Source organism: Lagenorhynchus albirostris, chromosome 16 (genome assembly GCF_949774975.1).
Source record: "Lagenorhynchus albirostris chromosome 16, mLagAlb1.1, whole genome shotgun sequence".
In the NCBI taxonomy this organism is placed as follows: domain Eukaryota; kingdom Metazoa; phylum Chordata; class Mammalia; order Artiodactyla; family Delphinidae; genus Lagenorhynchus; species Lagenorhynchus albirostris.
In genome coordinates, this window is record NC_083110.1 from 72,047,607 (window position 1) to 72,070,964 (window position 23,358).

The following is a 23,358-nucleotide window of genomic DNA, read 5'->3' on the forward strand; positions in this document are numbered from 1 at the left end:
CAGATTAAGCTAACATCTCCCTGTGATACTAAAACTACATATTTTTTGTCTTTTTCCACTGACCTCTATAATTTCTGCATTATGTATGGTGGGCGTGGCAGGCTGAGGTAGGATTAACACTATCTTCATTTGAAATCAAACCCCCAATCCACAAGTACGGAACATATAAATAACTTACAGAGCCTTAATGTAGGTATCATATATTATATGCATACAAACTGTCATAATTCAAGTTGCTGTAAACTTCACTATACCCTCTAAAACCCAAGCAAATTAAATCTTGACTTACCTGTATATCTGTTCATAGGATATGGGGATATAGTCACCAGGACTCTGAGTTAAAAGCTGATCTATGGCACCATCCAATTTTGGCCAGTATGTGCTCTTATAATCTTCAACAGTTATAACATTCATTACTAAAAGTAAAAAGTGAAATTAGTATTACCATGTGCCACATGTAAAACCAACACAAATCAGTTCTGCATTCTCAAACTCCTCCCACTGACTCTCTGAGTTTACACTGACACTGTGTCACCTAAATACAACTCAATTATTATCCCACTTCCAATTTCAAAAATCCCAACCTGGCCAGGGATTTTAAGCAGCCGTTAATTATGATTTAAAAAAGAATTACTATGAATCTGTTCATCTTTAAAAATAAAAACAAAACAGCAATTATCTCTGGTTCCCTTTCCCGGTTTCCGTTATCAGTGGAGAGTTCTTAACATGCAGTGACCCTCAAATACACATTGCCAACGATGTGACAAGATGGCCTATGCACGAACCACGATAAAGTTCTGGGAAACTATGACCTCCAATCCATCTTTACAGACAGCCCTGGGAAATCTACCTAGGGAAAGGACTATGGAAATTAAATTCCAAATGCTACACTGCTAAAAACTCACAGAGATTTATCGCACCACCAGTACCTCCTGGACATGACTACAGCTCTGACTCAGGCTCTCCCTAGCCTATCCTTCAGAAAAGCCCAACAGAAAAAAAATGTGGATGAACTGGAGCCTTACATTGAAGGCGTACCTCATTCTTAACGGCTGGCTCTTATTCCTCCATGATAGATTTAATAAAGCATTTGTAACAGGTTGTCCTAACAACTGTGAAATCCAGGGGTGATGGGTGCTTCACAACAATGAAATGCTAATGTTAAAAAGAGCTACCCAAAGCACCTAAGATACCCTGTGTCTTATGAACCATGGTAGGAGCTAACAACTACTGGATCAGCCATTTTACTGTTTATTTTTATCAGAAACTCAAGAGCAGAAGGTTGACTTCCCCAAGTGCACACAGCTAATCACTGGCAGAGGTACCAGGTAAAGCAAAGCCTTGACCTAGCATCTTTCTATCACACTACTGATTTCCAAATTTTAGTCATTCAGGTTCAAGACGTTTCTCATGTCTATGTGCCACCTATATCATGTTTGTTTAATATTTTCTTTAAATCAGTTCACTTTTTTTTTTGCTTAAATATACTTAAAGGACACTTGAGGAGTGAACTATTGATTTACACAACACAGAATAATCTTAAATGTATTCTGCTAAATCAAAGAATCAGACCAAAAAGGCTACATATGGTAAGACTCTCACTTATTTATAAAGGCATAACTATAGGGAGGAAAACAGATCAGTGGTTGCCAGTGGGACTGGAAGGTGGAAAGAAGGACTGTCTGCAAAGGGGAAGCAGGAAGGAATTTTTAAGACAATGGACTCTTTTGTATGGAACCGCGGTAGCAGATACACCACTCCATGCATTTGTCAAAACCAACAGAACTATACACTATAAAAAGTACATTCACTGTATGAAGAAAAAACAAAAAATTTCACCCAGGATGTAGTAATGATGGAATGGCAAACTGTGGCAAATGAATCTAATTCACAAATGAATCACATAACCCACACTAAAAAAAAAAATAGGGAAGAAAATGGAGAGGAAAGGAATGTTTTGACTACATATAAGACTAATAACAGAAAGAACTGTACATGTGTGTGCACACACAGGCACACACACAAAAGGGAGAAGGAGGCCAGATGCTGGAGGGCCTTATGGGCAATGGAAAGACTTTGCCTTTCACTCTAAGATGAGGACATGTGGAAGGTTTTGAGCAGTGATGTAATCTGACTTTGATTTTCTATGGATCATTCCAGCTTCTGTACTAGCAATAAACTAAGTTAGAAGGCTGTGAGATGATGGGGGATTGGAGTAGGTGGTAGCAGTGAGGGCAAGAGGAGAGGTCAGATTTTGAATATATTTTAAGGTAGAGCCAACAAGATTTGCTGATGGTTTGGATGTGAGATGTGAGAGAAGGGTCAAGGATGACTCTAAAGTTTTTAGCCTTCAGCACCGAAGGATGGGGTTGCCGTTGACTAAGATGACGAGGATGTAGGAGAAGCTTAGCACGTCTGGGAGTGAAGCTGAAACTGTTGGTACCCCACCCATTTACAGTGATCCACAAAGGCCACTGTCAACACCTACCATTATTTGCCAGTGTTCTCTCTGGCTGCCGGGGTTGCTCTGCCTGAAGGAGAGGCCAGTTGGAAGTTCTAGAGAATTAACACCCCCAGGAGCCACCATCAAGTAACGACTAATGAGAACTCAGTGTAAGTACCCAGCGTCTCCCTTTACTCTGGGTGAGTATGCACTGACTCCCAAGTCCCCACTGGGATTCCACTCCAGTCGCTGCAGTGTTGCCTTCTTTATGGCTTCCTTACCATCCCTGTCTCTGTCTCCACACTCCTGCAGGTGCTTCCTAGAATCACCCCCTTGTGCATAAAACTACTCGCACTTAAAACAAAATAAGAATTGATCAAAAACAGAAAAGTAGTGTCATGTGCAATACAGAAATAAACACAGTGTTATTAAATTCTAGCTAGGTCCTACTGCCTTTAAAGGTTCTGAGTGAAGCTTGCTTTCCCTGTGAATAAAGGAGATCGGCAGATGCTGAGAAGTGTTACACGCTAGCTCCAAAATACCACCTTTCTGCTTTCAGAAGGATTTAAAAAAAAAAAAATTTTTTTTTGAGTAACTGAAAAACAAAGAACTTTCTCACTATGTGATTCTAGGTTATTGAACCTCCTATCAAGTGTTTATCACCTAAACCACATCATACACCTGCTCTATGCCAAACGCTGGGAATTAAGGAAGGTAAGTGACAAGCTCAGAAAGAAATCTTCAAGTACTGAAAGCCAAGAATGAACACACCAACCCCATGGGTTCCTGGACCACTCGGTTCAATTAACTCCACCCTGCGCTGCGGCTGGGGAGACACCTGCTTCCCAAGCACACGTTTCACTTTGGCAAATCTCCAAGTCAAAGATGTGACAGAGGAAGAAGAACCTAAGATGTGAAGTCTCGCAGCTGTAAGGACAGAATGAAGTTCCACAGAAGCAATGATTTCTGATGCCTCTCAGGTGTCTTTCATGTGGCATAAAAAAAAACAAAAACTGCTCTGGTTTTAAATATCTTTGAAAACAGACTTTCAAACCAAAACGAAAAAGGCACAAGTCACAGTAGAAAATCTTAAATCCTATTTCCACATCTAAAAAGAAGCTATATTTCCACATATATTTTGCTTGAAAAACAACAGAACACCAATTCACTTACATGCTAGCTATTACGGAGTGAATGTTTGTGTCCCCCCAAGACTCACGTGTTGAAACACTAACCCCCAATGTGATGGCATTAGGAGGTGGAGCCTTTGGGAGGTTTTTAGGTCATGGGGGCGGAGCCCTCACATGAATGGATTTAGAGTCTCTGGAGAACTCCCTCACCACTTCTGCCGTGTGAGGACCCAGTGAGAAGATGGCCTTCTATGAACCAGGAAGCAGGCTCTCTCACCAGACTCTGAATCTGCCAGCGCCTTGATCTTAGATTTCTCATCCTCCAAAAGCGTGAGATAAATAAGCCACCCAGTCTATGATAGTCTGGTACAGCAGCATGAACAGACTAAGACACTGGCTAACATGACTTTCTTCTCAGGAGCCACCCAATCTTCACCACAGTAGCAAAGGAAAGCAGAACACAGAGAAGCATCTGCAGAGCTACAGGGAGTTCGAAGAACAGCACTAGTTGGTATTCATACACTTAGCCAAAGATTAGGAAGGTTTTTCATACCAATCTGTGGTCAACACTTAAAATGACAATCCAGAAAATGTTAAGATATTGAATTTCTTGCTAATCTCAACCCAATCTCTGACTTAAAACAAACAAAATATATTAGCTGTTTGGTTTATCCAACATTTGACATGCACAGCCTCACAGTGTGTGTATGTGTGTATGTGTGTGTGTGTGTGTGTGCCCGTGCGTGCAGTCCTGAATTCTAAAACTAGATCCTCTAGCTAGAGAAATGTAATCAATCACTTTCAACTTTGCCCACAAAAAAGTTCAGACTAACCAAAAAAAATATGAAACATGGAACCTAAACAAAAATGAAATTACCATTAAATAACTACATTCTACCTAGGTTAGATTTTCCAGCTTGAAAAAAGTGCACTATTTTTTCAACTGTTTAAAGAAGGTATTCTAAACTCAGATGCCTACAAGGCCCAGGCCATTAACATAAGTGAGTAAAACAGGCCTGGTATAAGAATAAGAAAGAGCAGTGAGCATTTCAATGAGCTGGAGAATGCATATGCCCTCTAGAGACATTCAAGTTCACAAAATGTAAAAACCCTCAGGTTGCCCTCATAACATCACGCCACAAGGCTTAAACCTTGAAACTCATACGATAACAAGCTCACACAGCCTCAGTTCTATTGAGAAAGTACTACAACTGACCTTTACTAAAATAAAGTGAAATAAAATCTAAAACACATGGAATAGCTGGAATCTAAGGTTCGGGAAATACTATCAGATTGCTAATAAATGAGAAACTATTAGGGATATGTAATTCATACCAGGCAGGAATAAATATGTTCAACTCTCATACTTTGTTATCCAAGTAAATTATCAACACTTGACACATTGTGTTTATTATCAATCTTCCTCAAACTACACATAAGCCCCTTGGAGAAGGAATTCAGCGCTAGAGCCCCAGCTCCAAACTATCATATGATAGGTATTCAATAATGTATGTGAAGTAAATTAATTTAATGGAAGTCAAAATAAATGTTTAATATAAAAAGTCCAAGGCATACTACTTATTAGTAGCTCTGGAATTAAAAATTGAAGTGCATTTGGTTTCACACAGGCTAAAGCAAACCAGGTAAGCCCTACCAGATATTCCTTTTGAGTTTTCTTTCTTGTTATTTGTTTGTAAGGGGAGGATATATTCAGAAACTATAGCAGGTATTATTAATTCATTCTTGGTCTACTGCAAAGACTGGCCACTACCTACTATCAGTGGCTCTCAAAATCTGATACCAGAGCAGCATCAGCATCACCTGGAAACTTGTTAACTTAATGTAAATGCAACCTGCCAGGCCCCAACCCAGACTTAGGGAGTCAGAAAAGTGGGGAGCGTGTAACACATGATACAGAAATCCATTTGAACCTTCCAGGTGATTCTTTTTTTTTTTTGGCTGTACGCAGGCCTCTCCCATTGCGGAGCACAGGCTCCGGACGCGCAGGCTCAGCGGCCATGGCTCACAGGCCCAGCCGCTCCATGGCATGTGGGATCTTCCCGGACCGGGGCATGAACCCGTGTCCCACTTCATCGGCAGGCGGACTCTCAACCACTGCGCTACCAGGGAAGCCCCCTCCAGGTGATTCTTATGCCGGCTACTTTGAGAACCACTGCCTAATGCTCCTATTCAAGCTCAGGACAGCCAATGTTCTCCATTGCTAGCACGTGGTTGTTGGTTCCGAAAAACTCGAACTGGAGAGTCAAAGGTGTAAATGTAGCACAGAAAAAAATTTAAAGGGCAGCTAGGAACTGTTTTATGTCCAAAAAGCATTAAAGTTCTACTCTTCCATGTCCCTTCTCCCCACCAAAAAGGCCACTTTCATTAAGAACTGGCTCCTTAAGAAGAATACAGTATTGGCAATTATGAAATAAATGATTAAGCCCAATTAAACAGGCTAAATTGTGTCTCAAACATAGTGACCTTTCAGATTAATTGTAACTAATTACAATTAGATAATCTGACAGATGGACTAGTAGAAAAAAGCTCTGGGCCTTCCTTTTAACTCTGGCTAGGGTATGTGCTCTAAGAGAAAAATTACGACTTCTTGTTGTCACAGCAAGCCCATAACAATCTTGTAAATCTGTGTGGTCCAAAACATTACCACCTGGTAGAATATTATTCTTCCTCCAGCACAAGGGGATGTCTGAAATCTTTCAAGTAATGGACAGAGAGAAGCTGAAGGCCAAGAACAAAGCCTGCAGAATGGGGAGAAGCCTTTGGGAATAAAGAAAAAGATCAGTCAGAGTGGAAGAGAATCAGAATCAGAACAAGGCTGTGTAGTCTAACAAATAAATGGAGTTTTACTCTTTATTTAAAAAAAACAAAATCCCTGTTACTTATTTCTCTCAAAAGGAAAATAATTTGATCCTGGCAAAGGAAAAAGTAACACTTAGCTGCTCCTACGAGAACTGCCAAGTTGGGAAAAAAATAGTAATAGAGGTGACCAAATCCTTTAAAGATCCTTTTCCATATTAGGAGGAAAAAAACAAAAGCTGTGCCAGCTACTCGGGTATATTTTGACTCGCCAGTAAAAGATGATATAGCTAATGTCAAGTCCTAATGAAGCAATTGTTTCTGAAGTAAGCTAAAAACTTTTAAAAGTTATATGCTCTATGGGGAGTTTCTAAGTTTTAAGTTCTAAATTGCATGTGTTTGGGAAGTTTCTAAGTTATAGGGTTTGGGGTTTAGGGTAAGTTACATTTATATAAACAAATAACTAGATAACATTTTGGTCTAGGTAAGGCTTATAACATACTAACTATAGGAAACCATATAACCTGCTTTGCCTTGTTTCAAATGACATGTTTCTTTCCCCCAAACACTGTAAAACTTGTATAGAAAACACACTCCACTGTTGTTTTACTGCTTAGAAATGACACATTTCTCAAATTGAGGAAAAAACAGAACAGTAGAAACTTCCTTCATCACTACTATCTTAGAAAGTAGCTGCAGTGACCTACCAGCAAGATTGAAATCTATCAATACATTACTTTAGAATAGTTACTGCACAACATTATTCTACAATTACAACATCACATTTGAGCCTGTGACACAGTTCTCACTATGAACATGTTATGAAAGTACATATATGAAAAGGTCAAGTGCTATCAAAACATCCATTATGGCTCCAACTCCAACTAATCCAGAATCTCACAATATTCAAATAGAAAGTATCTGCTCAATTGTGATTACATTATGTGTAAACCATGCTAACTGCACATCTGCCGTAGTTTTAAAATTCTGTTTTTCCTGCAAGATTTAAACAAGTCAAACTCTCCATGGCATTAAGACCAGGAAAGTAACTCTGAAGTAGCAGCATAAAGCAGTGTGTGCTGAGGTGGAAACACCAATAGTGAGCTAATCTTGCCCTGCAGGACCCTGAGAAGTTCAGGACCTAAGGACAGGATACAATGAGCGAGGTTTAGAGGCAGAGAGCTGGTGGCTGGAGTGGGAAGGGTGAAGATTGGTTGCAAGTCTGTAGACTAAACAGTAAAAAAGAGAAGAGTTATCCTGCACAGAAACTGAAAGGTAAAAGCTTGGGACTCCAGGACAGATACGTGGCGGGTGGGTGTGTGGGTGTGTGGGAAGCACAGGGCTGGCAGATTTAAGTAAAGTCAAAAGTCAAAATAAGAAATGTTCAAACATCTAACCCTGCTCCTTTTCTTTAATTCTAGAATGCCATCGGCCAGGAGAAGTGTCTTTACTTCCTGCCCCACCTACCCAACCCTACCATTCTCCCAGAAAGGAAGAAGATCCTTCCCTAGAGAAACGGAACAGCCCCAGAGAAAAGACATTCACATACTATTTGGCAGCTCCCCAAGAACAGCAGCTTTGCATCCAATTAACCCGAAGTGAAGCCCAACACTTACACTTGGCAAGGTCCCTTGTAAACACTGAACTACCAATTAGCCTTTTTCACTTTTAAATACGAATAGACAGCTAAGGATCACGAATATTTGCAAAGTCTCAGACATCGGAGATCAAAACAAACAAAAACTGCAAAGATAAAAGCAAAGAACTAAAAGAACAAAAGAAAACTTTTTAAAAAACCTATAATTACTATGCTGAGAAGATAAAAATTAGTAACAGTAATGAAAAAGGAGAATTCCAAATGCTCTTAAAATTAAAAATATAGCCATTGTTAAAAATCCAAAAGAAGGGCTTCCCTGGTGGCACAGTGGTTGGGAATCCATCTACCAATGCAGGAGACACGGGTTCGAGCCCTGGTCCAGGAAGATCCCACATGCCACAGAGCAGCCAAACCCATGTGCTACAACTACTGAAGTCCGCGCATCATAGAGCCCATGCTCTGAAGCGGGAGAAGCCAGCACTCCACAACAAAGAGTAGCCCCTGCTCGCTGCAACTAGAGAAACCCCGCATGTAGCAATGAAGACCCAACACAGCCATAAATGAATGAATGAATGAATAAATAAAAGCATTTATCTCATCATAAATGCTTTTATCATAAAAAAATCGAAAAGAAAAAAGTAAACACCTAGAAACTCTCCTAGAACATTAAGAGAAATAAAATATACTAAAAAATAGTTAACAGACTTAGAAGATCAAAACAGGAAATTCAACATTTGACTACCAATAATTCCAGAGAAAAGGGAGAAGAGAGAAAATGTAAAGGGAGAAAAACACTGACTCATTTACCTAAGAAAACATCCCAATAATTTTCCAAAGGGAAAAAAAGACCACACGCAAAATAACAAGAATAAAAATGGCACCTGAATTCTCCACTGTAACACTGCAAGCTTAAAGTCAATGAAGCAACACTTTAAAAATTACTTAGGGGGCTCCCCTGGTAGCGCAGCAATTGAGAATCCGCCTGCCAATGCAGGGGACACGGGTTCGAGCCCTGGTCCAGGAGGATTCCACATGCTGCAGAGCAACTAAGCCCGTACACTGCAACTAGTGAGCCTGCGCTCTGGAGCCCGGGAGCTACAACTACTGAGCCCATGTCCCACAACTACTGAAGCCTGCGTGCCTAGAGCCAGTGCTCCACAACAAGAGAAGCCAACACAGTGAGAGGCCTGCGCACCGCAGTGAAGAGTGGTCCCCACTCGCTGCAATGCGCAGCAACGAAGACCCAATGCAGCCAAAAATAAATAAAATTAAAAAAAAAATCATTAGGTAAGAATTCTATACCCAAACAGTCAATCAAGTGAGCATTTTTATATATTCAAGACCTGATATTATTATCCATACACATTTTCCCAACAGACTGCCAGCAGATATGTTCTGTACATACACACACATACATGGGAACACACCAGTAAAAAGAAAGACATGAAGTGAGGTGGCCAAGACGGCAGAGTAGGAAAACCCTGAACTCACTCCTCCTCCCATGGATACACCAAAATTACAGCTACTTAACAGAGCAACTATCTATGACAACGGCCTAAAAACCAGCAGAAAAGATATTCCACAACTGCATACCTAAACAAGGAACCACAATGAGCTGAGTAAGAGGGGGTGAGACGCGGTATAGTCAGGACTCACAACTCCAGGTCAGCGATCCACGAATGGGAGGAATATCACAATCAAAGAGGTTCTCCCCAAGGAGTGAGGATTCTTTCTGAGCCCCACATCAGGCTCCCCTGCCCAGGGTTCCTGCATCAGAAAGATGAGCCCCCAGAACATCTGACTTTGAAAACCAGCAGGGCTTATGTCCAGGAGAGCCAGAGAGCTGTAGGAAACAGACTCTGCTCTTAAAGGGCATACGTGAAATCTCACACACTTCAAATCTCAGCACAGAGGCAGTAAATTGAAAGCAGCCTGGGTGAGACCCATGTGCTGATCCTGGAGAGCCTCCTCAGGAGGCAACTGGAACTCCCCCTGGGGATGGAGATGCTGGCAGTAGCCATTTTGGGCAGTTCGTTCTACCAAGATAACACAGCACTGGCAAGTGACGTTTTGGAATCCTCCCCCTAGCTTATTAGCACTGGGGGCTTACCCGCCCACCAACAGGCCAGCCCCAGCCCCAGGGCCAGGCAGACAGCTGGGAAGCCTACCCTGCCCTCCAGCAGCCCGGCAGCCACTGCATGAGGCAGGGCCTCACAGTCAGGCTGGGGTCCAGCCCCGCCTACCAGCACACCCACCATAGCAGTCCTGCCATAAAAGAAGGGCACAGGCAGCCCTACGGGGGCACCCCTTGAGCATATAGCTCTGGTGACCAGAAGGGAGTGTGCTACTGGGACCCACTGGATGTCTCCTACATAAGGCCACTTCTCTAAAATTGGGAAATGTAACCAACCTAACACAGAAAACTGGGCAAAATGAGCAGACAGAGGAACATGTCCCAAACAAAGAAACAAGACAAAACCTCAGAAAAAGAACTAAACGAAGTGGAGACAGGCAATCTACTCAACAAAGAGATCAAGGTAATGGTCATAAAGATGCTCCCTAGCCCAGAAGAATGGATGAACATGGTGAGAATTTCAACAAAGAGCTGGAAAATACTGAGAACCAAACAGAGCTGAAGAATACAATTAACTAAAATTAAAATTACACTAGAAGGAATCAACAGTAGATTAGATGACACAGAGTAACAGACTGTGATCTGGAAGACAGTAGTAGAAATCACCCAAGTTGAACAGAAAAAGAGAAAAAATAATTTTTAAAAATGAGGATAGTTTAAGAGACCTCTGGTACAACATCAAGCATACTAACTTTACGGGGTCTCAGAAGGAGAAGAGAGGGGCAAAGAACTTGTTTGAAGAAACAGTAGCTAAAAACTTCCCTATCCTGGGGAAGGAAACAGACATCCAATTCCAAGAAGCACAGAGACTCCCAAACAAGTTGAACTGAAAGAAGTCCACGCTAAGACACATAATAATTAAAATTGCAAAATTAAAAAAAGAATCTTAAAAGCAGAAGAGAAAAGCAACTAGTTACAAACAAGGGAACTCCCATAAAGACTCACAGCTGACTTCTCAGCAGAAACTTTGCAGGCCAGAAGTGAATGGCATGATATTTGCAAAGTGATGAAAGAAAAAACTTAAAACCAAAAATACTCTACCTGACAAGGTTATCATTCAGATTCGAAGGCGAGATAAAGAGTTTTACAGACAAGCAAAAGCTAAGAGGTCAGCGCCACTAAACCAGCTTTACAAGAAATGATAAAGGGGTTCTCTAAGCAGAAAAGGCCACAACTCAAAATATGAAAATTATGAAAGGAAAAATTTCACTAGTAAAGATGAACATATAGTAAAGGTAGTAGATCAGCCACTTATAAAGTTAGTAGGAAGGTTAAAAGACAAAAGTAGTAAAATCATCTAAAACCACAATAAATAGTTAAGGGATATACAAAACAAAAAGATGGAAAATACAACATCAAAAACATTCAACATGATGGGGGGAATAAAAATGTATCGTTGTTAGAAGGCATTCAAACCTAAGAGATCATCAACTGAAAACAATCACATATGTATATATGTTGTACCATATATACAGCTTAAGATACGCGGTCAATAATATTGTAATAACTTTGTATGGGGAGAGACGGTTACTAAATTTATTGTGATGAACATTTCATGATGTATGCAAATGTCAAATCACTACGCAGTACACCTGAAGCTAACATAATACTGTACATCAACTATATTTCAACTTTTAACAAAACTTTTAATAAATAAATAAATAAAAAGGAAGACATCAAGTAACAATCATTCTACCTGTTGGGAAGTCCATGAGTGGCAACTGTGGGCCCTAAGAAATAAACAGGAACAAGAAGATTAAGAGCTCCACAAGCAGACAAAAAGGAAATACTGATTAACTGAGCATTTCAAAAAACACCAGTGACAGGTATATGGTGGATGTGATAAAGATGCCGAAAAACTTTAAGAATCAGTTTTTCAAAAACTATGCAAGTATAAACAAGGCAACTTAATAGCAGAGTTTGATGTGAAAGAAAATGTAATCTGAGTACACTCCTGGCCCTTCAGTGATTATTTAGTTGTAATGTAAATATGGTTTATTTTGAACCAAAAATTGTGTTACTTAAAGAATTAAAGAGGTAAGGTGTGTAGAGGTATAAGAGAACTAAAACGTCGTGGAAATAACAGGTCAACAGGTAATATAAAACTAACTAATTAATTAATAACAATATTAACACATTGAAATGTGTGGATAAATACCAGAAGAGACAACTAAATGAATTAAAAATAATTGACTCTGGGTCACAGGTCCAGGAATGGGAAGGAACAAAGGAAGGAATCACTGATTTTCATTATATATCTTTTCATACAGTTTAAGTTTTTAAAGTATAAGCCTATATAAAAGCAAAGTTCTGTGCTGTTTTGTTCTAAGACCAAAGAGTTTGGTGAAACTCAAATCCTCAGAAAGGTAAAAACAAATCTGGTGAAACTAAATTTTTGTTTCAGCACTTCCAATATTCTAAAGTGCATGAAATGAGAAAGCTCAGCTTACCCACTGCCTACTGGACCTCTCCACCCAAATGTTCCACAGACAACTTAAAAAAGACACACACACACCCCTACCTATATACGCCTACCATATCCTTATCCTCCCTTCTTCCCACCCAAATTTTACAGACTGTAGTCCCCACATGTTTCCAAAGTCGGAAACCACCTCTCTTCCAATGCTTTATTTGTTCAGGCTGTCATCTCTTGCCTAGACTACAATAATTAAACCCCCTAACCAGTCTCTCTGCCTCCATTCTCTCTCCTTTCTAATCTATATTAACATGCTAAGACAAATTTGACCAAGTTGACTCCCTTAATATACTTCAGTGGCCCCTATTCCTGCAGAAGAAAATCCCATCTCTAACCTAGCATGCCCTTCGCATCTAGACCTTTCTATCGATCTAGGTTTAATTTGTGCCACTCCCTCCTCACACCCTATGTTCCTACAATAATTTCAACTCTGGGTCTTCCACTCAGGCTTCTCCCTCTGCAAAGGGAAGTCTCTTCAAGCCCAACCCTGCCACCTCGGTCCTCCTAACAAACTTTTACTCATTTTCAAAGATTCTTTTTCCCTCTATGCTACCATGTACATACATAACTTTACCACAGCACTTAATTATAATGTATCACAATCATCTGTCCATCAACCACCACACTAAACTCTGTCTCATTCATCACCGGAGGCTAAAATATTACCTTGGCATACAGAAGACGATAAATAAATATCTGTTTGGATAAAATGCCATTCTAGTCAGCACACCTGCAACTACAAATTACTTATCTATACTCTTTTTTTTTTTCCGGTACGTGGGCCTCTCACTGCTGTGGCCTCTCCCGTTGCAGAGCACAGGCTCCGGACGCGCAGGCTCAGCGGCCATGGCTCACGGGCCCAGCCGCTCCGCGGCACGTGGGATCTTCCCGGACCAGGGCACGAACCCGTGTCCCCTGAATCGGCAGGCGGACTCTCAACCACTGCGCCACCAGGGAAGCCCTACTTATCTATACTCTTAACTACAGAGGTTAATAGGCAAACAACTACAAAAGTAGGAAGAAAAATGGAAGGCCAGTTTTCCCTGCCAAGGCATATTATAAAAGAATATCCACAATCATTTTTTATATAGCATTTAACAGTTCACAACGTCATTATATATGGTCTGTGGCTTACAGAGTTACAGTTTAAAGAGAAAGTGAACAGCATTCATTTTCTTTAGGGATTTGGGACTGGGCCTTACATAAACATTACAATGGCTTTCTCTTACAGTTTCATCACTGTCACTTTGTGCAATTCATGTCAAAAAACGGCAAGACAAGATCCCCAATGAGATCCTGAAATTTGGACAATCGATCGATACCATAGTGATGCTTGCTGCAGCACAACTCCACTAAGCTGGAAGGCAAGAAGATACCAAATAACCACCACGGATGCTGCGAACAGTGCATATTTTAAGGCCTGAATACATTAACTGATTCACTTGTAGAAGAATCAACCAATCTGGAAACGCAGGTAGGACCTGATCAAGTAGAGCAACTTTATTTAGGATTTACTAAAGTCAGTTAACACTTTCACTAAATTCAAGTCAATTTTAACATACTTCTGAGGCATTAATTTAAAGAAAAGAATAATTTCATTGAGTTCAATTAAAAAATACTGTGAAGCTTTTATTCATCTGGAGAAGCTTTTGGTGCAGTGGATTCATAATTATCCTGAGATCATGGCACAGTACCATCAGTCAAGGCAAGATCCCACCCCACCCCCCTTCCATCTAGCCATTCAGTGCCTTTTATCCTCACGCTCCAGTCCCACCTGCCCCAACACATTCAGACAGGGAACCATTCTAGCCTGTTTAATATATCTGGAATATAAACAGATGTGACATATGCTACATCTGAGCAGAGGCTTTAAAAGCCATTGTGTATTGCTGTCCACTCTCTTCTCTTTGTCTCTGCCAAGAGTGACAGGACCCAGAAAAGAGCTGCGCTTCAGAATGAGATGACATGTGAAAAGCCACAACCGTCAGCCACTAACACAACATGAGCAAGAAATAAGCCTTTGTTGGTCCATAAGCTCCTGAAATTTGGGGGTAATTATCAAGCTGACTAATGTGCAATGAAAAACTGAACTAAGTGATTACACTTCCCAAATTACATTCCATCAATGAGATACATTTGAATGAGATTTGGAAGGCCAAAGGGAGGCAAAGGACAGATTATTGCTGCTGGTGGTTCTGGCAAGTAAGGTTAGAGACGTCAGAATTTGTGGCAGCCGAACTCCAAGTTCCAGTGTCTGGTCACCAACTTCAAGGATGAGGGAGGCAAGTGTGACGATGTAAGAATGGCGGTGGTGGCAGCAGAAGCAGCAGCCTGTCCTCTGGAATGCAGCTTTAGGCGAGCAGCCTCACTGACTTCATACCTCTGACCTTTCTGACAATTTACAATGGACCCAATTCCTGCTATTAGATCTCCTGTTGCTTTAGATACCTAGAGTATTTTCTTGCACTGAACTGACTGATTAAAGTATTTGGTACCAGAGTAGTTACAGGACACAGACTCTTAAAAGCTAGGAACCTGGCTTTGGTTTTCCAATCTAGTTGGATTTAAAGGCAATGATGACATTGCCACCATTAGATAACATAATACTAATAGTACATGGCATGTAGCAGCAAAGAATTACTTACCACCTGTAGATACCTGGAATAAAGTTCTTCTTGAAGAAAACAGCATGGCAGACTGCTAAGTGCATTATGATGGAAATAAGACAGACAAGGACTGTGGAGTGGGCTGATTCTGAGGACAGGTGAAAGCTTTAAGAAAATGATTAACTCAATAAACAGAGGACCAAAGAGCATCCATGAATGCATAAAAGAACCTCTTAATTCTTATAGGTATAGGGTTGATACAGCCAAAAATCAAACAGAGTGATTCCGCAAGTTACAGAATTACCATATGAAAATAATCTCTTAAGTAAAAGTTAGGGCACTGATTGTGAAATGATAAGACCCTGAGGCCTGAAATGGGGTCAGTTTGGTGGAGTTTGATCAATCTGAGAACCCTGACCTCACAAAACTCACCGAGCCTTCCCTACCTGAGAAGCACCCCTCCCACCCAATATGAAGCTAATCTTTACTTGACTGAAGCCCCTGCTCCCTTGCTGTAATACTGACTGGAGCCTTGCAAGGGAATGCAGATTCTCCTCATGCCTTACTCCAAGCAGCTCTCACCGCCTCTAAACCTCCAACTATTATAAATCAAATTTCCCAGGGGAAGAAGCACCAAATCTAAACAAACACGAGCCAGCCTTCATTCCTAAAGAGCTACAGGCATACCTCATTTTATTGTACTCTGCAGATACTGCGCTTTTTACAAATTGAAGTTTTGTGGCAACTCTGAGTCTAGCAAGTCTATCGGCGCCATTTTTCCAACAGCATTTGCTCACTTTGCATCTCTGTCACATTTTGGTAATTCTCGCAATATTTCAAACCTTCTACCAGTGAAAAGATTATGATTTGCTAAAGGCTCAGATGATATTTAGCATTTTTTAGCAATAAAGTATTTTTCAATTAAGATATGTTCAATTCTTTTTTTTAGGCATAATGCTATTGCACACTTAACAGACTATACTATACTGTAAACATAACTTTTATATGCACTGGGAAATGAAAAAATTCGTGTGATTCACTTTATTGTGATATTCACTTTACTGCAGTGGTCTAGAACAGAACCCATAATATCTCTGAAGTACACCACTGTGGACTCTCAGAAGACATTAAGAATTCTAAAGACTGAAACATAACTTTAGGTAAGACTTAAGTTATCAAAAGGAATACACTTACTGAAGATTCTTCATTCACTGCAGTATCTCAAGAAACCAGATATGGTTATAACAATTTGCTCAGTTAACTGACTGAAACCTGGACTCAATGACAGTCTATGTTAAAAACAGTTGGAACTCTTGCTGAATTAACAACAGATTAGACACCAGAGACAACACAGCAATAGAAACTATCTAAACTGAAGCAGAGGGGGGTGAAAAAGCTGAAAAAGATAATGAACAGAGCCTCAGTGATTTAGTGTACAATAACAAGTGGCGTAACATATATGCAACTGAGGGGCATGGGGCAGTAATTCTGAAAAAATATAAAATGAATGATAATGTTCCAGATTTGACAAATTCTAGAACCCCACAAATCCAAGAAGCTCAAAGGACACTAACAAGAATAAGCCTACAGAAAACTCTACCACAAGGAATATCACAATCAAATTAAATTTGATTTAGTGAAAGATAAAGTGAAAATCTTAAAAGCAGCCAGAAAATAAGGACACACTACTAGAGAGGAACAAAGGTAAGAATATTCAGACATTTATTAAAAGAAATAATGCAGGCCAGAAGACAACAGAAAGACATCTTTAAAGTATTGAAAGGAAAAACAAAAACAAAACAAGATTATCAATCTAGAATTCTATATCCAGCAAAAATATCCTTAGAAAATGAAGGTAAAATGCTTTTGGGGACAAACAAAAGCTGAATAAATTCAAGGCTAAATCCCTTGGCAATTTTGGGCACTGCAAATATCTTCCCTAATTCTTTCATCTGTCTGTCACTGAATGAAAACCTTTAATTTTTATATAATCAAAGTCATTACTTTTTCACCTTTGTAAGTTTTAGGAGATAAAACTTTCCCTAGGGAAAGAGCTTCTTCAACATTGTCTTCCATTAATTTTATAACTTTTCCTTTCACATTTAGATCTTTAATTATCCATAGTTCATCCCATCTGTGGTGGTAGGTTTTTCTCCATAAAGTAAGCCACTCTTCCTAGCAACATGACTCCTTTCTCTGATGATTTATGATACCACCTTTATCTTAAGTTCCTGAACATATAGGTAAGTCTCTGCTCTCCAATTTGTTCCCCCAGTGTATTTTTTAGGTTCTTGCACTTATACTAGTTTTTATTACTATAGTTTTGAAACAGTATCTTAACCTCTGGTAAGGCAAGCCCCCACGAAAGCAAAACTTTAAGACTGATTTAGCTATTCACAGACTTCATCCCACCTGCCATATAAATTTTAGATCAGGTTACTGAGTTTGTCAGACAAACCAACTGGAATTTTGATGGCAGTTTAATCAAATTTATAGATTAAAATGGAGAAAACTGACTTCCTTACAACAATAAGTAATCCAATCCCAAAAGCATGGAAAGTTTTCCCATTTATTTAGGTCCTCTTCTAGCTCCTTATTAAAGTTCTCTCCTTAAAGATCTTATGTACTTAGGGTAATTCCTAGAGACTATAGTTTTCTTGCTATTATTGTATACAATATTTACTTTTTTAAAAAAATTTATTTATTTTATTTATTTTTGGCTGTGTTGGGTCTTTGTTGCAGTGCGCGGGCTTTCTCTAGTTGCGTTGAGTGGGGGCTACTCTTCCTTGTGGTGCGCGGGCTTCTCATTGCGGTGGCTTCTCTTGTTGTGGAGCACAGGCTCTAGGCATGCGGGCTTCAGTAGCTGCAGCGCGTGGGCTCAGTAGTTGTGGCTTGCGGGCTCTAGAGTGCAGGCTCAGTAGTTGTGGTGCACGGGCTTAGCTGCTCCACAGCATGTGGGATCTTCCCAGACCAAGGCTTGAACCCGTGTCCCCTGCATTGGCAGGCAGATTCTTAACCATTGTGCCATCAGGGAAGCCCTACAATATTTACTTTTGATTACCTTTACTAATTGGTTATTGCTAGTGTAGTAAATGCTACTAACTTTTGTAGGGTGATCTTAAGTCCAGTAACCTTGCTAAACTCTTACTAGTTCTAATAGCTTCTCTTGATTCTAATGGTTCTTCTAGATAAGTGATATTATCTGCAAATAATGAGTTTTATTGCTTCCCTTCTTATACTTATACTTTTAATTTTTTCCCCCTGTAGTGTTCGTCAGAACCTTTCTTATGTTAAACAGTAACAATGACAGAGGGCATCCTTATCTTGTTACTGATCTTTTTATTTATTTTTTTGCCGTGCCACATGCAGGATTAGCTCCCCAACTAGGGTTTGAACCCGTGCCCACTGCAGTGGAAGCGCTTAGTCTTAACCACTGGACCACCAGGGAAGTCCCTTGTTACTGACCTTAAAGTAAATGTATCTGAAATTTCTCTGTTAAGTATTATTATTTGCTGTAGGTTTTTGGTAATGACCATCATTCAGTTATCCTGCGTTCCAAGCTTGCCAAGAGTTTTTATCATATATGGGTGCTGCATCTTATCAAATAATTTTATGGTATCGAAATAATGATGAATTCTCTCCCTTTAGTCTATTTTTTTAAAACTTTTTAATGGGAATTTTCAAGTACATATACAAAAGTAGAGAGAATGATGAACCCATATACTCTCCTTTAGTCTACTAATAAGATAAATTACATTAACAGATAAATGGATGTTGAACCACACTTACATTCCTAAAACAAACTCTATGGATCAAGATTCTTTTAACACATTGTTGGGTTTGAAGAGCTAGTATTTTGTGTAGGATTTTTACATTTATGCTAATAACTGAAAACAGATGTATAACTTTCTCATATCAACTTTACCTAGTTTTGGAATCAAGATTTCACTAACTTCATAAAATGAGCTTGGCATCTCTCTCTCTCTCTTTTTCCTATTTCCCAGAACAACTTTTAAAAAGGAATTGTTATTTAAAAGCTCATTGCACCTCAATTATTAAGATTATCTTCATCCAGAGTTTTTGAAAGGGGACGTTTTACTATTTCAGTTTTTAGATATTTATTAGTCAGCTCGGGCTTCCCTGGTGGCGCAGTCTCTAAGAATCCGCCTGCCAATGCAGGGGACACGGGTTCGAACGCTGGTCCGGGAAGATCCCACATGCCGTGGAGCAACTAAGCCCATGCGCCACAACAACTGAGCCTGAGCTCTAGAGCCCGCAAGCCACAACTACTGAGCCCGTGTGCCACAAGTACTGAAGCCTGCGCGCCTAGAGCCTGTGCTCCGCAACAAGAGAACCCACTGCAATGAGAAGCCCGCACACCGCAACGAAGAGTAGCCCCTGCTCGCCGCAAAGAGAAAAGCCCACACGCAGCAACAAAGACCCAACGCAGCCAAAAATAAAAATAAAATAAATTTAAAAAATATTTATTAGCTCAAGCTATCTACTTCTTCTGTTACCAACTTTCATAGTTTGTAGTTTTCTAAGAATTTACACATTTCCTCTAGGCTTTCAAATTTATAAACCCATAGCAATTCATAAAACTCTTCTTTTTAAACACCTCATGTTTGTACCTATTTCCCAGTTATCACTTATTGTATTTGCATTTAAAAAATTGGAGGTCCGTTTAGCTTATTAATTTCAAAAAACAATCTTTTGGTTTGGCAAATCTTTCTTTTGTTCCTAATTTCACTAATTTTTGCTCTTAGCTGTATGCTGTTTTTTGAACTCTTAAAATGAACTTGGTTGAAACACTAAGGCAAGCTTCCATCAGCATTTAGATAAGTCACCCTGCCACTGTGTCCCAGGTCTGGTTTCACTACATAGACTTCAACACACAAATTATACAATATAAACATTATTTTCATGTACACATAATACGGAAAAAATCGTAGACAAATCTTACCAACCATACCTACATATGAATGTCTCTGACTAAAGCAGTATCTTGAAGGCAAATAAATAAGATTATGTGCTTGTTCCAAAAAAAAAAAAAAAAGTGTAAGGCTATGACTATACATCTGAACCAAGGCAGATATTTTCTCTGCACAGCTAACTGGACAATTACTGGTACAGCTTGATAAAATTAGCAACTAGAAATGAAATCTCCAGTTCTTTACCAGATGCCATTCAAAACTTGCAGTTATTAATAGGAGAGAAAAATCTCGCTATGACGGTCAATTTCCACCATCACCAGCCCCCAAAAATACCACTTAAAGCAAACGCACTTTTCTTCCTAGCTGTGGAAGCATACATCCTTGGTTGGCGATAGTTTCGGTTACAAAACAGATTTTGGTCTTAAATCTTTCTGCCTGCAGTTGAGCGTTAGGGCAGATCACTAACATAAAAGTTCAACATTAAACACAATCTTAGATTTGGACACATACCGAATGGCTTATTCTTATGAGTGTAGACTTTGAAAAAGTAATTTTATACATTACTAGCTTCAAATCGGATGTCGCAGCTCCCACTGCGCTGCTGTTACTCAAGAAGCAACTCATACATTTCCCTATCGGGATGCAGAAGGCGTGCACTGGAGAAGGGAAAGAACGAAGCGTAGATATAGGTCAACTTTCTAATTCCTGACTTGTTTAACGCAGACTGGCTAAAAGCACAGGAACACAAGTGGCCAGATTTCTTTTTCCCCTGGTTGCAAAAAACAAACTGAAGGCCTCTCCCTAACGAAACTCGGACAGCCTTATTTTCCCTTCACGTTTGAGGGTGAAACTTAAGGGGGAACGGAGAAGAAAAGAGCTTCCTGATGCTGAGAGATAGCCAGTCATGATACGGCTCGCGTTTGTAGGAGAACTTGGGGCTGTGTGCGTAACCAGGCTGCTCTTTTAGGCCAGGTAATACAAGAAGCCAGGGCCACTCCGGCGCCGGCCGCGGACACCAAACGAGGCGGGGGAGGGAGGCGGGGAGGGGAGGAGAGACCCAGGCCTGAAACAAAGGAAGCGGGATGGCCGAGAGAGAAGGATTCGGCGTCCGGGTGGGAAGGAGAAAAGCCAAGGCTGCAGACGAAAGGTTGTACTCACAGAACTTGGAGGTGGACGTGTTGATGTTGATGCTGGAGGTGGGGGTGGCGGCGGGGGCCGCCTTGGCCACGGCGGCAGCCGCGTCGCAGCTCTTCAACATCATGATCACCCCATTCGGCTCCGGCGGTGGTCCCATCGGGAGCCCCTCCTTGGGGCCTTTCCTGTCCACGGAGACCGCAGGCATCGCCAGCAGCTGACCCCCCGGAGGCTCTCGGGCAGGGGCTGGGATCGAAGAGGGGGGCGGAGGGGGTGGGGGGGGCTGCCGGAAGCCGTCCACGGCGGCCTCCCAGTTGTTGTGGTTCTGATCATCCATCATCGCCTCGTAGCTGCCCCCCTCCTCCTCTTCCATGCTTTCCTCCATCCTGCAGGCCCCCAGCACCCGCCCGCCTCACAGGCACCTGCCGCCCGTCTCAACCCCAGGCCGGGGGGGCACCGCAGCCTCCTCGAGCTCACATCGCCGAGGGCCGGAACGGGCGCGGCGGGGAGGGCAGCGGCGCGCCGGGTCTCTCAATCTTGCCCGGCCGACTCGTAGAGACAGGGCTGACGGCGGTGGGCGCTCCAGGGCTCCACTTAGGGAGAGGCAGCCGTAAAGCAGCAGCGCCCGTCACGACATTTTACAGCAGCTTCCAACAGGCAGCTGGAAAGGGCAGCTGGGGGAGCGGCCAGGAGGGCACGTGGTGCGAGGAACCAGCCGCGAGAAAGCTAAAGGAAAAGGGGCGGGAGCTGTGAGCCACCCCAACGCAGTACAGCAGAGGTTCGCCCCGCCTCGGCTGGTCCCATGCGGAGAGGAACTGGGCAACCAGTCAGGAGGAGCATTCGTCGGCTCCGCCCCCGGCCCGGCCTCACGTGATAAGAGAGTTTGGCTGCGCACGCGCGTTCAGAGTTTGGTTACCAGGACTACGGGGAGAAGAGCGGGCGACTGAAGACGCGCTTAAAGCCTGCCCCTCGGTCGGTGTGCCCCAGGCTTCCCGTCTCACCGGTGTTTTTCTTCCGCTCACCCAATTTACAGGGTTTCGCACTGCAGAGGGCCTTGCAGCCCCAGCTTTTGCTTGACCGTGGAGCTAGGGGGCCAGTAGAAGCTCCACTTCGCCATAATAAACGGGTGGGAGTGCCCAGGGCGGCCCTTGGCAGGATTGCTCTCGAGCCTCAGCCCACACGACCCAAACCCTCAAAATCGAGGAAAACAACCGAGACAGCAGAGTGGCTTAAAAAATAAATGTGTTTGAGCTATTCAAGAACTTTAAAAAAGTTCCTTAACTCTTCCGTACACTGAGGCCAGAAATTTTAAACTTAAAAATGCCACTCTCCGTATGCTGTTTCACAAATCTAACTACAAATTTGAGATTATGTATGAGAGTCTTGAGGGACAAGGAAGAAAGATTATGTAACTCTATTATAATTTATTTGATTCCTCTGCAATAGCAATATATCTATATATATCTCTCTCTCTATATATAATTTTATGCGGTACTCGGGCCTCTCGTTGTGGCCTCTCCCGTTGCCGGAGTACAGGCTCCGGACGCGCAGGCTCAGCGGCCATGGCTCACGGGTCCAGCCACTCCGCGGCATGTGGGAACTTCCCAGACAGGGGCACGAACCCGTGTCCCCTGCATCGGCAGGCAGACTCTCAACCACTGCGCCACCAGGGAAGCCCTGCAATAGCAGTATATTATATGAGAATAATGAATCTTTATTTCTACAGATATGCAATTAGTGTGAAGTGAAGAATCACTTCAGTCACTGAGAAATTGTCTCTGATATACTTCAGTGTCCACATTTGTTTCATCTTCCCTACACATATTTTCCCAATATATTCTGCACTAAATGAAATGTTTTGACCAATCACTTAGAATGATTTAATTTCAGACAATGCTCCCTCATATTAATTAATGGCATATATGTTTTGAATTAGCACACGGTTTTCATTCTCTGGGCCTGGAACCGTACTAATTTTCTGGCCCTGGGACATTTTGGGAATATGAAAATAAATTTTTTTCAAGTAAAAGACACCTGAGTGAAATGCTGAGGAGGAAAAAAAGGCAACCTTAGAAGTCTATGCCCTG

General features: G+C 41.4%; 1 protein-coding gene across 9 annotated transcripts in view; it reads right to left on the minus strand.

Annotated features, from left to right (window-relative positions):
- The window catches only part of CACUL1 (CDK2 associated cullin domain 1), a 77,714-nt gene extending 55,858 nt beyond the window's left edge, over positions 1-21,856 (minus strand). For all 9 annotated transcript variants that reach the window (XM_060125604.1, XM_060125605.1, XM_060125603.1 and 6 more), the window contains exons 1-2: positions 21,296-21,856; positions 290-416 (exon numbers count right to left, since the gene is read on the minus strand). In XM_060125604.1, coding sequence (XP_059981587.1) covers positions 290-416; positions 21,296-21,656 — 488 coding nt within the window. In that variant the 5' untranslated portion in view covers positions 21,657-21,856. The remainder of the gene's footprint in view (positions 1-289; positions 417-21,295) is intronic.
- Between the last annotated feature and the right edge of the window lie 1,502 nt (positions 21,857-23,358).